Source organism: Silurus aristotelis (genome assembly GCF_946808225.1).
Source record: "Silurus aristotelis genome assembly, chromosome: 20".
NCBI classification, from domain to species: domain Eukaryota; kingdom Metazoa; phylum Chordata; class Actinopteri; order Siluriformes; family Siluridae; genus Silurus; species Silurus aristotelis.
Window position 1 is genome coordinate 15,247,262 of NC_139593.1, and position 16,838 is coordinate 15,264,099.

General features: G+C 36.8%; 1 protein-coding gene across 6 annotated transcripts in view; it reads right to left on the reverse strand.

Moving 5' to 3' along the window:
* Positions 1–2,907: 2,907 nt before the first annotated feature.
* The window catches only part of LOC310715705 (immunoglobulin like domain containing receptor 2), a 37,358-nt gene continuing 23,427 nt past the window's right edge, over positions 2,908–16,838 (reverse strand). For 2 of the 6 annotated variants that reach the window (XM_083522339.1, XM_083522337.1), the window contains 5 exons: positions 15,501–15,680; positions 13,792–13,908; positions 11,266–11,473; positions 10,120–10,834; positions 2,908–5,802 (listed from right to left, as the gene is read on the reverse strand). In XM_083522339.1, the coding sequence (XP_083378465.1) occupies positions 5,767–5,802; positions 10,120–10,834; positions 11,266–11,473; positions 13,792–13,908; positions 15,501–15,680 (1,256 nt within the window). In that variant the 3' untranslated portion in view covers positions 2,908–5,766. Of the gene's footprint in view, positions 5,803–6,664; positions 9,938–10,119; positions 10,835–11,265; positions 11,474–13,791; positions 13,909–15,500; positions 15,681–16,838 lie in introns of those variants that run through there. The other 4 variants (XM_083522336.1, XM_083522338.1, XM_083522341.1 and 1 more) reach the window with 4 other exon arrangements.

Here is a 16,838-nt window from a genome sequence, read left to right on the forward strand (position 1 = left end):
CAAGGCGCTTTCCAGTAAAGCAAAAAAAATTAACATTAAAAATAAAAATGTAATTAAAAGTAATAAATAAAAAAAATAAAAAAGAAATAAGAAATAAATAAAAATAAAAATAAGACACAATGAACATAAAATAGCAGTTGAATCAGGGCTTCATGTTAAAAGCTTGTCTGTATAAATGAGTTTTCAACTGCGATTTAAAAATACTCAGCTCAGTGACGCATCGTATGTGTGCTGGAAGTTCATTCCACAGCGTTGGTCTCTGGACAGCAAATGACCGGCCTCCAAACTTTTTATAGTTGCATTTAGGAACAACCAGAGAGGTAAGTCCAGAGGAGCGGAGAGTTCTGGCTGGTTGGTAGACCTTTAATAATTCGGCGATGTACGGCGGGGCCAGATCATTGAGTGCCTTGAACACAAACAGCAGGACCTTATACTCCACCCTAAACCGCACCGGAAGCCAATGAAGCGAGCGGAGGACAGGGGTGATGTGGGAGCATTTGGAGGTGTTGGTGAGAAGACGTGCTGCTGCGTTTTGTACCATTTAGTCCTGACACTCCAGGCTCTTCTTAACCTGCTCCCTACTCTCACCACAAATCACAATATCATACGCAAACAACATAGTACACAGAGACCTCGTCAGTCAACCTGTTCATCACCGCTGCAAACAGGAAAGGGTTTAAAGCCGATCCTTAATGCAATCCAACCTCCACCTTAAACCAGTTTGTCGTTCCTACTGCAGTTAGAATAACTGATTGCAAACTTTAAAAGGTGGGTGGTGCTTTAAATAATTGTTCTTCCTCAGCTGCGGGATCGAGGCACCACTAGTGCAGAGCTTGCTCAGGAATAGCAGCAGGTAGGTGTGAGTGCATCTGCACACACAGTGAGTTGAAGTCTTTTGGAGGATGGCCTGGTGTCAAGAAGGGAAGCAATGAAGCCACTTCTCTTCTAAGGAAGTTGGTTTACTCACAAGTTTGTCTAAAAACGCATCTATGAATAAAGAATGGTACAAAAACATCCTCCAAGAGCAACTTCACTCAACCATCCACAAACAAAAACCCACAAATTCTGACAAACCTCAAGCATTGATTATGCAAGAATGGGCTGCCATTAGTCAGGATGTGGTCCAGAATTTGATCGACAGCATGCCAGGGTGAATCGTTGAGAGCTTATTGTCTTAATGTAATTACTAATAAAAGCATTTGACATTTATAAAATACTTGTAATTATACTTTAGTAAACCATATTAACATCTGAATAAAAAGATTCAAAAACACTGAAGCAGCAGACTTTGTTCAAATTCATATTTATGTCATTTATAAAACTTGGCTCGGCCATGGCTGTAATAGCAATTTCGTAGTAGGTGGTACATTTTAGGGCTTGTAAAATGTAAGAATAGAAGCTTGAATTATATACCATCTGCATCTGACCTCATCAATAATACCAAGGACCCACCATCATATCTGAACTGCTTCTATTATCACTAACATTACAGTTACCACTACACTGTAACCCTGCACCTTAGACTTATTCAGAGAAAATATTATTGCACTGCCTCACTTACATTATTATTTACACTGCATCCCTTTGGATACCCTAAACAAACTGTTGTGTTATTGTACTATATGGGATTCTACTATATTTTTCTAATTTATTATAGGTTTTCATATGTTATAGCACAAGCACACCAATACAAATTCGTTGTACATGCAAGCCATGATACTTGGCAATAAAGATGATTCTACTTCTGAACTAGGAGTTACTCTCGAGTCATGTTGAAATAATAACTATAAGGATGACTATGATGCCAAGGTGCTACAGTGTGGATTAAAGTGCAAAAAGATGATCAAATGTCATGTTTGTTGCGTAAATAATAATTTATTTATTTATTTATTTTTAATGGTTTCCACCATTAGGTCTTATGTTTTTTGTGTCCAGGATTCTCTTTAATTCATCATAGTTTTTTAATGACTGTAGGATTTCTATAAAACTATCATGATGGGAGTCAACGTCACTCGACTTATCTTTAGTTTTTAAGGTCAAATGAAGTCAATCTTAAGGATAATTAAGGCCTTTAATGTAGTAACAAAAACGATTTGAAATCCTAGTTGTGAAGGCATCTACTTCTACACTGTTGGCATCCAGTTTTTACTTATTTTATGTTGTAAAATACTTGACCAAAGCTCCCAAACAGTGGCAGACACTCAAATTAGCATTTAAATTTGAGAAATTATGGTCCCATTAAAAAGAGAAGGTGAGGTCCATGTGTTTCTTGAAATCATGAGGTTGCAAGCATATATCAAACCAGTTCTGCAACAGCAGTGTCATATACAGTAGTGCTTTCTCTAAATATTCAGTCAGTGCACTTTAAGTAGAAAAGCTTATAAGGGCTGTCCTGTTGCTTCAATTGTTGTAAAAAAAAAAAATAATAATAAATGCAGATTTAATGCATGTGTCAGAGAAATGGTCAACTTCTTACATTTTTCTTTTTCTTTTTGACCATTAATATGAAATAAGCTATCCACTCCTCTCGTTTCCCAGAACCAACAGGAACTGCCTGTAAAAACTGTAGAAAGCTATTTCCTGGAATTGTACCCTTTTTACACACTAGACCTCATGTTTTTTTTTTTTCCCATTTCAATGTTTAATGACATATCATGTTGAATCCTATGTCTTAATTTCAAGAAATTTTGACTCGTAATTGGAACAAACCCAACTGGACTCTCTGATCGCTAATCAGCTGCTCAAAGTGTGTGATTTTTTTTATTCAAATGCCGAGCTACATGATGAAGATAATGTGTTGTGTTCTGTATTGCCAGTTTCACAATTGCATTCCTTGCTTCTGGTCAACAGCCCATATTCCAGCATTCTGCACTGTACCAAACTGCCAAACACACAACTGTCAGAGAGTAATGTAATGGATTTTTTTATTGGATAGAAAAGAATGTGCAGTACATTTGGGGTACTACCTGAAAAAGCATTTCTGTAGCAAAAATAAATAAGTCAGCATGGCATTGTGGGAGAGACAAACTGTTATAAAAGCATGTATAACAAATGATAGCTCAGAAAGGTTTTCCCTTTTGTAACTCTAGAACTAGACAATATTACTGAGTTATGAAAGTCGTGACTGTTAGTTTTTAATCCACTTATTTATGCCTGAGTCTGTACTTGTGTAATCATGGTAAGTCTGGTGTTCTAGTGTACGCTGCTTAATTGAGATGTCTCTCAGAGAGACACTTGTGTTAACAATAGACAAGGACTCTCAGTGCATGAGTCACTCTTAATGAAACAGTCTCATTGACAGCGCAACATTTCTACAGAAAATGTGGACAGAAAAAGGCCTCAGACACACCGATTAAACATTTTTTTTTTTGCTGAATAAATTAAAGGGTGGTAGTGTACAGCATGTTAAACCTAAACTATAAGCTGCCATCTATAGACTGTAGTTCTATCTATGTAAATCACTATCTATATAATCATTTATGGTGATTTACTGTATGTACTGTGTTATTACTACTGACCATCAGTTTAATCTAATGCTGATCATTTCAAATCAAAGTCAAGAAAAAAAAAACAGACTGATTTACATGGAAGTGCATTGGACGAGCTGCTTCACTCAATCACAGTAGACGCTTTATGTTAGTAAAGGGCACCGGAATGGGAAACATTTTACGGTACTAGAAAAGAACATTTACCCAATTTTGTAAAACTTTTATAATGGTTCATAATGACATTTATGGAAATCTTAGAACAGTTGGGCAGCCGAAAATGTTTACAAGAGTCCCATATACTGTGTCTGTTAACCAGTAATTCAATCAATAGCATGTTAATTTAATCAATAGCAAAAACAAGTTTAGGTCGTATTATACAAACACATTATACACATTGATTTCCTCTCACATATCTGTTTCATCAGGGTTCTATGTTTGTGTGATGTTTCACATGTTACACCTGTGAGTTTTCTGCATTTTTTTTCAGGTTTCTACCATTAAACATGCTAAAAGGTGGATTGTACACTAAATTTTCCTTAAGAGTGACATGTGTTTGTGTATACAAGACCCTGCATAGTGGGTATTCTGGCTTTGTGCAGTGTCTGCTGTAATAAAGTATGCTGTAGGTACATATTTGTGCTACTATACAATATATTCCCATTTGCAACATTACTGATTTGACACTATACATTGATAGGATAATGTTCCCAAACAAGCAGGTTTTCATGTCTTTTCTCAGTACAAGTAAACGTGTTAGCTCTTGTTCCTTTGTCTGTGGTATATGCATCATTTTCACATCTAGGACGCAACATACAGAGGGTTGATCCGAAAGAGTTGGCATATTCCTCTGATAGTTATAGTTAATGATAAAATTTAGTATTAAACATAAAACCTGGGTATGACAATAACAGTTGTTAAAAGTGGAAAAAAAAAACCACTATGTACAAATACACTATATGGCAAAAGTATTGGGACACACTTTTCCAGCCGTATGTGGCTCTTCCCTAAACTATAAGTACAAAGGTAAAGGCTCACAATTGTAGATAATCTTTGAAAGCAGAAGCATGAAATTTTCCCTTTAATTGAACTGGGAGATCCAAACCTGTTCCAGCATGATAATGCCCCTCTGCACAAATCCAGATCCATGAAGATATGCTTTACATGAGTTGAGTGGAAGATTTTAAATGGCCTGCTATAGAGCTCTGACTTTAACCATATTGAACACATTTTGGGTCAATTAAAATGATGTCAGCAGCCTAAGCCTTCTCACCTCGCCTCACCTAACTCAGTATATGATTTTACTAACACCCTTGTGGCTAAAAGAGCACAAATCTCCACAAGCACACTCCAAAATCTTGTGGAACAACCGTCCAGAAGAGTGAAAATTATTATAGCACCAAATAAAGACTAAATGTGGAATGGGCTGTTTAAAAAGTATATACGAGTCATATATTTAGGTGACCACAAACTTTTGTCCATATAGTGGATACAGGCATAAATAGGAAAAATGTCATAGGATAAAAAAAAACAAAATGATATTATTAACTGTCAAGTTTCTCAACTATATATTTTGTATTAAAAAATACATAGGCAAATTATGAGAAATGAAAAAGTACACATATACAGTAGCACATAATGGTTGTGGGCACATTATGTCATTGTGGAAATGAGAGATGCAAATCTCAGGACGCCACAAAAAACGTCATTCGCTGTCTGATCTCATGAAGCAGCATGGAGTGTGTCATCACAAAGACTTGTCTGTGCACTGTGCACAATTAAGGCCCCTTATGCTTATGGCCACTGTAGGGCTTTCATTACTCACACTGCTTTATCATGGTCCTGCAATGACTGTATGTGTTCTACCTGAAAAAACACAAACACATACTGTCCTATAAGTTCCTTTTACTTATATCTTTGTATCTGCTTGAACCGAAGCATCCACACCTTTAACTTTAAAAGTGTTCGAAGAATAAAAGTACACTTTCGCAAAGTGACATTCGATCTCACCACCAAACAACTTTCCAGTTTTAAGTTTCTTCCCCGCTTGAAGTGCAGAACAGGTGTTTTTATTTAAGAACGCAAAGCTTCTTTGTTAACTCGAGCTTCTCCAGCACAGTCTGGGTGTCGCTGCAATAAACACGAGTCCTCCTTTTAATCTTCAGAGCATTCCAGGATGAGCGTTCCAGGATGAAAACGAGCGCCGAATAGCACGTGAAAATATAGTGAGAAGATCAGTGGGCAGAAGCTTGGGAAGCGTACAGATGCCTGACTTTGCTGGTCAGACTATGAGTGAATCTCTGCTTAGGAGTGTGTTCTGTTACAAAAAAAAGAGAAAGAGAAAAAAGAGAAAGTGTAAATGACGCTTTGTGTGTTCATGCAATGATTAGTATAAGTAAACTGTGACAATAGTGCAAGTGAAGGGTTGTGAGTCAATTATTGGAATTTTTATTTCAAAATATATTATCCTGTTTTGTGTATATACAGTATATATAAATATATTCTGTATTTATAAATAACAAAAAAAAGCAGCATTAAGCAGCTAAAAATATATAACTAATCAGGGAAGTAAATTAATCATGGCAAGAGGAATAAGCAAATCCTACAACGATCCCTAAGAGTGCCTCCTATAACATTTCATTTGACTGTTTTACCCACATGTTTTTTAGTATTATGGCATTTAAAAAAATAGGTTTCCTTTACAGTCTCAAAAAAAAAATCACGTGTCTCTTGTTTTAAGATTATACAGGAATCCTCAGCCATAATGTCATGTTCCTCCGAACTACCCGTTTACGCTCTATGGGTGTTTGGGCTTTTTTCCTCACATGCACCAAAGATGTAGAATTCTCTCCCAACTGAGATTAGACAGGCCGAGTCTTTTACTGTTTTTAAATCTGCTTTTAAAAACTCACTTTTTCAGGATAGCTTTTATGTGATGTCTTATTTTTGTGATTTATTTATTCTGTGATGTTTATTTACTTATAAATTTTTATATTTATACTTATTTTATCTTTCTCATTATTATTTTTCTTATGATTTTCTTATTTTATATATATATATATATATATATATATATATATATATATATATATATATATATATATATATATATATATATATATATAATTTTCTTTTTTTTCTCATCTTTATTTACTTTTTTTTTACGCTTGGAAAGCACTTTGAGATGCTAATTTAAATGCGCTATAAAAAAAATAATGATTATTATTATTATTATTACCAGTGTGTCTATGCTATTTATAAACATTGGTGAAATCCATTATACAAAATATCAAGTATTTCACTGCAAAACGCGCCGTTCATTTATTTAACGCAAACTGTTTGCCTGAAAATGTCCACAGAAGCCCTTAGACACACCACCAGCACAACTCCACTGACACACAGCTTCAGTTAGGATTGTAATAGTCTTTTCTGTTGTGTCACCGAGGTGGCTAAATGAACTTCCCCTAGATGTCCGAAAAGCTGAGTAAACTGCCTATCTTCAAACAATGGGTGAAGGCCTACCTCTTCCTGAAACACTTTAAATAGCACTTATTGTCTCTGTTATTTTATGTCTTTGTTAAAAAAAGTGCTATAATGCCTCCCAATAGAGTTTTAGGCTGATGGTATCCTAAGTGTTGATTTATTCATTGATAGAGACGTAAGTCGGTCTAAATAAGGTTGTCTGCTAAATGTGGTAAAAGTAGTAGTTATAATGGAGCAAAGTTTAACCTTTTCTACTGTAGTTCTCTCTAGTTTCTGACAATCTAGTTTAGGGGTTTTTAACTGGTTCTGTGCCAGGGACCACCATTCTGACTAACAAGTAATCCGTGGCCCACTATTGTAAAAAGCGATCCATGCTGGTGCTGACTAGCAAACTTCACCTTAGTTAGAAACGTTAGCTAACAGCTCCACTCCAAATTTCAATTCACCAAAACTATTAAGCGTCTATTCAATAAAACCTGAATAATGTGTTTTCTTAACTCCGAGATGCTGGTCTATTTTGCGCGCAAGATGAATGTGTACGTATATGACGCAAAACACAACGTTAGCAAAGCATAGGCCTGATAGGTGCAAAGCTAGCCATCCTGTGTCAGTTTGAATATTTTAGATATTTTCATTAAATTCAGTTTTCCCACTAATGTGCAAATATTCTGGAAATGTTTGAAAAAAATTTATTATGGAAAAAAAGTGATTTTAATAGTGAAATTATGTAGGCTGTCACGGACCACATGCAATGCCGTCGCGGACCACCAGGGGGTCGCGGACCACCGGTTGAAAACCCCTGATCTAGTTAATGGATATTTTCAATCAGTAAAAACAACCATATTATTTGATTTTCACAAGTCTGTTATAATATTAGTCAGGATCCTGTCGTGTTTCTGTTTGTAGGGAATTTTGACTGTGTTTAGCTGCTTTTGAGTAGGATGATGGATGATGAACTATTTCACACATCTCTACAATTACATTGGTTCAGAAATAAACACAGAAAAGCACAACTAAAGGTTCTTTGGTAGCGACCAAAATATACAATTTAAAGCTTGTAGAGCTTTTCTAGGTTAAAGAAAAAAACAAATACTTCCAAAATACTGTAAATTGTTCAAAAGCTATTCAATATGACCGATGCCATTTACCTCTTTATGAAGTGTGACATTGGCAAATAAATGTATGCTGGACACAGGTTCCACATTTTGGCCTCCCAACATGACGTTAAGTGATGATAATGAACGTCTCAAATGAGGTGAATTGGGTTCGTAACTAAATGTCAATCACTGAAATAGTAATGAATATGACTGACATTTCGACCTTTAACTGATTACAGCGTGTTTGCAGTTGCAGTAGACAGTCAGTAACCTAATCTACTGTATATCCAATATGTTATTATGTCTTTAGAAATAGTAAACATAGTAAATACGTTGCAAATTTAAAGTTTTGCTTGATTGTTGGCATGCCTTTTATAACTTTATTTATAGTTCTAGATACATTCCTCTGTTAGATCTAGTTCTCAGAACAGCTACTTCTGTGTGCAACACAGCAGATATTAATAAACCCAGTTTCGGAAAATTCTTTGGATGCTTATGGATTCACAGACAGCTGTGCTTTTCCTATTAAAAAAATAAAACAATAAAAAACACCAGACCTATGTATTAGTGCTGTATGTAGCAATGAAAGCAAATATTAATCTCAGTGAAGCACATTACAAAGCTCTATTACAGTGTGTACAGGCAAAGCAGGTACGGGTTCAACTTAAACGCATTAAACCAATCAGTATAAAATGGCTAAAATAATTACAATTAGCCTCGAATCCAGGTTCATAATCATATGTCTGCTTTAGATTACATTTGATAGATTCAATTTGATTTCATTTGATTTAAGAAAGGCAGGACAGCATATTTTCTAAAGGTTTCTCTTACTATAATAATACTATTCTATACAACTGTTGAATGACTATATATTTCTGTTTCATAGAAACAAACACCCACTGCCTTTTCAAGTTAATACAAAATATACCAAAACATACACAATATGGACAAAAGTTTGTGGACACCTGCCTATAAGATTTCTATGTGCTTTTTTGGACATGCCCTGCCACCTTTAGTCCCCATTTGCTCTTCTGGGATGCAGTCAGTGTTCCAATTTATCCCAAAGGTGTTCAATAGGATTGAGGTCAGAACTCAATAGCAAGAGATCCTCCACTCCAACCCATATAAACCATATCTTCATGAAGCTTCAATGCACAGGGTCATTGTCATGCTGGAACAGGTTTGGGTCTCCTAGTTCAAGTAAAGGGAAAATGTAATGCTATTGCATCTAAAGACATTTTATACAATTATGGGGCTTCAACTTTGTGGTAAAGAAGAACCACATATGGTTGGAAAAGTCAGGTGTCCCAAAGCTTTTTTGTCCGTACAGTGTATAACTTTATTTGGGTGACATATTCTGCCTTATCACCTCAATCTGACCTTAAGCCAAAACGATCAGGCATAGAGTGAGCTCATACAATTTTCAGTCTGAACAATGGCAGACATAATAAATAAATGGCCACAAATATTTTGGGATTTTATGTACCGAATTAGCATTTAACGGTAATTGTTTAACATTTTACTACTTGGTTTGTAACTTAGATCCATATACATTAATTAATTGAATGAAGGAACTCAATTTCTTAATAAAAACCAACTCCAGCTTGTTGGTGTTTTTTTGATTCAGAGTGTGCTCACGGGCACACAAATCTTTATTTTGGCATCTCTCTAACTGTTGAAATGTTAGCGGTGTTAAAGGTTTGGGGGGAAAACTCAAACGGAAGCAAACCCATGCTTCCGAGTACATTTCTTCTCCTGTTCTTTTTACCTGTGTACAGGCTATTTTCTGTTGTTGAAGCGAGGTACAAAACGAACCGTGACTAAAAAACCTAGGTCTGAATCAACTTGTGCATTCTGTTCATCATAAAATGTCTATAAGAGATAAACATGAAATAATTGATCAAGATGTGAGTTTTGAGGAAATCTTTTAGAGTGCAAATACATGATATGGCTATTCTCCTCGGATTTCCTCACAAATCTTTTTTGTGTCCCTGAAATTTTCTTAAGCACTCTAAAGGAAGATTCATGAAACACTGAGCCTACATATAACTCACCACTTTACGCGGCCTACTCAGTTCCTCTCTATTTTCCTGTTCTTTTCTGGAGCGTGTGGAGGTTAAAGGTTGGTGGGAGTTCACGGAGCCTCGAAAACGTTCCGATTCCCTTTCTACATATGGAGGCAACGACTCGCCTTCTTCTGTTGGCCGGTGGCTAGCTGATCGGTTGCTGGGTGAGTGACTGTTGCTGCTCTTTTGAGAGCTATTCTTGGAAGGCCTGTCTGTTTCCTCGTCATTTTGGCCACCTTTCGAAGACAAGCTCCTTCCAGCTTTTGCTTTGCGTTCCAATAACCTATTAAGCAGGGCATCGTCATAGTCCTGCCCACACTCATCTTCCTGCCTTCTCGGATCCCACGCGTTGTGATCTCGCCGAAGATTGCTGTCCCCAGTACCTCGTCGTTTTGGATTTCCTGAAAGAGGAGCAGGACTGTGAGGACGGGGTCTATCTTGGACATCTTTAGGATAATAACGTTTGGAGCTGTAATTTGGATAACGGTCACGCTCCATCTCCCGTTCTCTCCACAACTCTCGTTCGTGTTCATACTGCCTTTGCTTTGCGGATGTCATGTATTCGGCCTCGTCGTCGCTAATGTCTTCGCGGCAGCGTCGCTGCACATAGCCCATTGCAAATTCTTCAAGTTCGTCCAGCGAGCCAGTGCGTCCTCCCATATTAAAAGCCTTCCTCTGCAAGTGTTCGGAACGTGGGTTCCACCTGTGGAAACATCACAATCACCTCTGCCCTTTCCAAGTTACCCTAAAGATAATATCTTCCCTATATATATTTATTTCAGTGCATATACAATAGACTATTAAAAAATACAAGAATACACGTACAACAAGACCAACACACACGTCAAAATTTGCTATATGATTCATACATTCATCTTCACTATATGCTCTTTTTTCTGCTCGGGGTTGTGGTGGATCCAGAGCTTATTTAATGAAATTACACCCTGGAAAAAATGCCACAAAAATTCACTCTTATACATAGCGACAATTTCACATAGCCAGTCCAGTTTTTGCAGAGTAGAAAGGCACTGGAAAACCTAGATGGAATCCAAGTGAACATGTGAAGAACCTGAACTCAGGATCAAACCGGGGAGGTTGGACCTTTAAGGGAAACATATTACAAATCTTAGTTACCTTGGGTGATCTTCGTTCGCTCGAGGAGGAGGATGCCGAGCGGACGTTTGCGTATGCCCTGACGACATGTTTCTATCTCTGCTCAGTACAGCTGGAAGGTCATCCATATCAGGAATGGATGGTAGTGCTTTCTTCTGAACCTTCCGATAAGCCTGGTGGAAGTCGGTTTCTGCTTCATGTAAAGAGCTCAGTTCTGACATACTGCAAGCTGGCCAACAGGAGGAAAACAACAAGGAAATAAAGAAAAAAAAAACACTCCTAATGTTCATTTCACAGATAAATGCATATATTTTAGATTAAGCAAACAAATGTTTATGCTTTTATGCAAAGTCGTTAAAGCAGTCACTGATTACATAAACTCTTATTAAGTCATATTTCAAATCAAAAATGATATTTTCAACAAGAAATGTATTAATCGGATAAACATAAAAGATCATTTGAATAAAAATATTAATTCATATTAGGTTATGTTCAAGCTGCTTATGGTAAGTATAATTGTCTAAAATACATTTATATATATATACAGTGAGGAAAATAAGTATTTGAACACCCAGCTATTTTGCAAGTTCTCCCACTTAGAAATCATGGAGGGGTCTGAAATTGTCATCGTAGGTGCATGTCCACTGTGAGAGACATAATCTAGAAAAAAAATCCAGAAATCACAATGTATGATTTTTTAGCTATTTATTTGTTTGATACAGCTGCAAATAAGTATTTGAACACCTGAGAAAGTCAATGTTAATATTTGGTACAGTAGCCTTTGTTTGCAATTACAGAGGTCAAAAGTTTCCTGTAGTTTTTTCACCAGGTTTGCACACACTGCAGGAGGGATTTTGGCCCACTCCTCCACACAGATCTTCTCTAGATCAGTCAGGTTTCTGGCCTGTCACTGAGAAACACGGACTTTAAGCTCCCTCCAAAGATTCTCTATTGGGTTTAGGTCTGGAGACTGGCTAGGCCATGCCAGAACCTTGATATGCTTCTTACAGAGCCACTCCTTGGTTATCCTGGCTGTGTGCTTTGGGTCATTGTCATGTTGGAAGACCCAGCCTCGACCCATCTTCAATGCTCTAACTGAGGGAAGGAGGTTGTTCCCCAAAATCTCACAATACATGGCCCCGGTCATCCTTTCCTTGATACAGTGCAGTCGCCCTGTCCCATGTGCAGAAAAACACCCCCAAAGCATAATGCTACCACCCCCATGCTTCACTGTAGGGATGGTGTTCTTGGGATGGTACTCATCATTCTTCTTCCTCCAAACACGTTTAGTGGAATTATGACCCAAAAGTTCTATTTTGGTCTCATCTGACCACATGACTTTCTCCCATGACTCCTCTGGATCATCCAAATGGTCATTGGCAAACTTAAGACGTGCCTGGACATGTGCTGGTTTAAGCAGGGGAACCTTCCGTGCCATGCATGATTTCAAACCATGACGTCTTAGTGTATTACCAACAGTAACTTTGGAAATGGTGGTCCCAGCTCTTTTCAGGCCATTGACCAGCTCCTCCCGTGTAGTTCTGGGCTGATTTCTCACCTTTCTTAGGATCATTGAGACCCCACGAGGTGAGATCTTGCATGGAGCCCCAGTCCGAGGGAGATTGGCAGTCATGTTTAGCTTCTTCCATTTTCTAATGATTGCTCCAACAGTGGACCTTTTTTCACCAAGCTGCTTGGCAATTTCCCCGTAGCCCTTTCCAGCCTTGTGGAGGTGTACAATTTTGTCTCTAGTGTCTTTGGATAGCTCTTTGGTCTTGGCCATGTTAGTAGTTGGATTCTTACTGATTGTATGGGGTGGACAGGTGTCTTTATGCAGCTAACGACCTCAAACAGGTGCATCTAATTTAGGATAATAAATGTAGTGGACGTGGATATTTTAAAGGCAGACTAACAGGTCTTTGAGGGTCAGAATTCTAGCTGATAGAAAGGTGTGCAAATACTTATTTGCAGCTGTATCATACAAATAAATAGTTTAAAAATCATATATTGTGATTTCTGGATTTTTTTTTTTTAGATTATGTCTCTCACAGTGGACATGCACCTACGATGACAATTTCAGACCCCTCTATGATTTCTAAGTGGGAGAACTTGCAAAATAGCAGGGTGTTCAAAAACTTATTTTCCTTACTGTATATATTCACAAATTTTGAGATTTTTAATTTGTATTGACATTTCCTGAGTCAGTGAGACATCATTAAGTAATGAACAGAGCATGAGGGTTATATAACTGGTCAGTTTTATGAAAGAAGGAAGAAAGAAAAAGCCTGTAAAGCTTCATGCAAAATACTGGTACTAATTTAAAAGCAATCAGACACTGTATGGAGTCTACAGGACATGCTGTGCCACTGTATGAGCTCGAACTTTAAATCATGCTGACTGCATTCGGTAGGCTATTAAAGAATAGAGAAGCAAAGAAAAAAAAAAAGGGAGCTACTGGAGAACATTTTGTAGCTGAATAGAAAATTGCAGCCTCATATTAGGAGGCTTTTATGATAACTGCATTTTTGAGAGCTGCACGTGGCTTACAATCATGACTGCTGTGGGACTTGGACGGGTTGAAATTCACCAGTTCTCTTTCCACATACTGCAGCACCTTCAGTGAATTCTGATCAGGTGTGGGCTGCAGACGATACCCACTGTGCACTACGAGGGAGGGACATGTAAGTGTGAGTGTGACTGCATTCATGTGCAAGACACAAAATTTTTATGCTTGAGCGAAATTCCAAAATACATTTAATGTCCATATCATCATTCATGTCATTATCTGATCACCTCAACAATAATGGAACTATAATGAATGAACATTTGGTGTCACCAAGACGAGAACAGGTTCCTTTTGAGGTTTCTCTCTCATTTTGTCTCATTTTTTCTTCCCATTATCGCTTTTGGCTTACTTATTAAGGAGAAACTTATGAATTTAACAATGCATTATAATGTTATAATATTCTATAATATTCTGTAAAGCTGCTTTGTCTATTGTTAAATCACTACATGAAAACATAGATCATCAGGAAGTACAAAATCATGGAAAGTTTGGTCAGAGTTTGGTCAATATTTAACGTAGAATATCACAATGTGAGGAAAATGATCTCAATGATATTAACTTGGACTGGTTTACTATTTGAGAAACTGCAGATCTTTGTTAAAATATGAATAGGTTAATTAATGAACATCATTTATAAATAATAAATAATAAATATATAATACCACGCCCTCCGGTCTCAGGTGTCAAAACATACAGCACGTGATGTCAGTTATTCGCCTCTAGAAGCCGCTCTCGTAATGACAGCGGACCGGAAGCCGGAAAAACTATTGGTATGGATTTTTGCTGATAGCTGATAGTTCCAGCAATCAATTATCGGTGCTGATTAATCAGAATCCGTCGACCTCTAGTAAAAATTGCAGGGATCAAACTTTTTTCCCCAATTCTGATGTAAAAATGACCTGAAACTCTTGACTTGTATCTGAATGATGGTTATGCACTCTGTTGCTGCCACAGGATTGGTTGATCCTTGCATAAATTAGCACAGTAAAGGTGTTACTATTAAAGTGGCCATTAACTGTACTGTATGCATGCTGTAGAATCTTTATAGCTCTGAAAACATTCGCTACATACAGTACTGCTTTGCTTAACGATAAAGACAGAAATAACAATAAATTCAGTGCCAAGTGCTTTTATTCTCTCTGTGGGTCTTTTATCGAGGGCCGTGTTTGCACACATTGACATTGATAACCTTTGCCTGATAAGAGCCTCTGAGTTGCATGAAACAAAAATAAAAGCACTACCAGCTATAATCCAACTGGTTCTTATCTGTCTATATTTCACATCTGTTTGCTAAGCAAATACACTTTATGAGGCTTAAACAAGCATATAACTGTGCTGCAGAGCAGTGTACTGTATCAGTTGCATCATCTCACTGACACAATTGAATGGTAGTTACATTTCCATTTTCTATTCCAGTTATTAAATTTGTATTTTAAGTATGTGTATTAAATCTTAGTAGAAACAACAAAAATAAAAACGCATATCACATGAAAAAGTTAGTGTATCAATACTAGGGAGAAGGCAAAACTGTTTTTGGAAATAATATTTCTAGTTTTTAGCATTTGGCTAATGCTATTGTGGTCACATCATTTTTAGACTAATCATGTAATATCAGCAAATTGTCCAAACACAACATAACACAACACAACAATGTGCATTGTCTTTTGTGTAAAATGTGTGAAATATTCACCCAAAGACTGCTGAGGTGAAGGGATATTACTATCGATGGATGGCGCAGCAGACACCTTGGGTTCTATTAGTGAAGGAGGAGGGATAGGCACCATTGCAGGCATGCCTTGCATGTAGTACGGAGGGTAGATTGCTACTGGCGTGGAGGGTGATGTCTTTATTCCTTTTCCTGCTTCATACACTGTGGGGAAAGTATATTATTTAAAACACTAAGTATACAGTAGATGTTAGGTCCTACTGGCTCATGCAATCTCTTTGTACTATAGCAAGAAGATTGTAAAATACGGCATTCTGTACAATGTTTTCTGTACACACAATACAGCCTTATCTCGAACGTTAGCAATTGGATGGTTTATGTAAATAAAAATGTCACAATATTATATTAAACAGCCGAATTCTTGTGGACATCAGATCCATATTTGCTTGGGGAATACCCCATTTCCGATTTAATCCCTTTTTGCAGTTATAATAGTCTCTGCTCTTATATAACTTCTAAAGCAAAATAGAATAATGCACTTGATAACTTAAAATAATATACTAATCAGTGTAATAATGACAAGATATGCTGCATGCAAGGCTCCGTCTCGACTATATTCAATGCCAGAGATCACCAGATCATTAACAGCCACCAGAGATCATCAGTACTAACGCAGCTACACACATTTAATGAACTGTCATACTGTATATAGCAGGATAAATATCCGCTTTTGCATGGCAAACAGTAAATCCTAACCAGTGTTGGACGCTAGAGGTGTGCAATATCAACAAAAATATATATTTTGGGGGATTTTTATCAATAACGATAATAAGACGGTGTGTTATTGTGCTGGATAACATAAGAATTTTCCAGAGATTAATTAATTTAATTGTTCCAATAAGTTTGGATTGATTTTTTATCATTAATGGGCATTTTATACTTACCTTTATAAAGCAATATTTTCTAAAAATGTGCATTTTTTGAGTCAAATTCTTACATTTAATAAGTCATTTTGGCTGTTAACTAGCAAATTAAATCAGTATCCACAAAATTCATCTTAGCAATGCAGAGGAAATAGAAGCTGCATTTAAAGTGGCATTTAGATGTATTTAAACATGCTTTAATTCAGCTCAGAGGAACATGTATTGCTTTAACCCGCAGTTACAATTGCATAAATAATGTTTTGGATTTAAAACATTAATTTTATTGATTTTATTTTAAACATAAAACGTTGAATACGGATATGCGCGTAATTTAAAAAATTTGACTTTATATGTGAAACAAAACCGCCAGTAAGTCACTGTTAATAACTGAGTCAATGCGATTGAGCGAACCACCTGTTTAAATGATTCGGTTCAATCG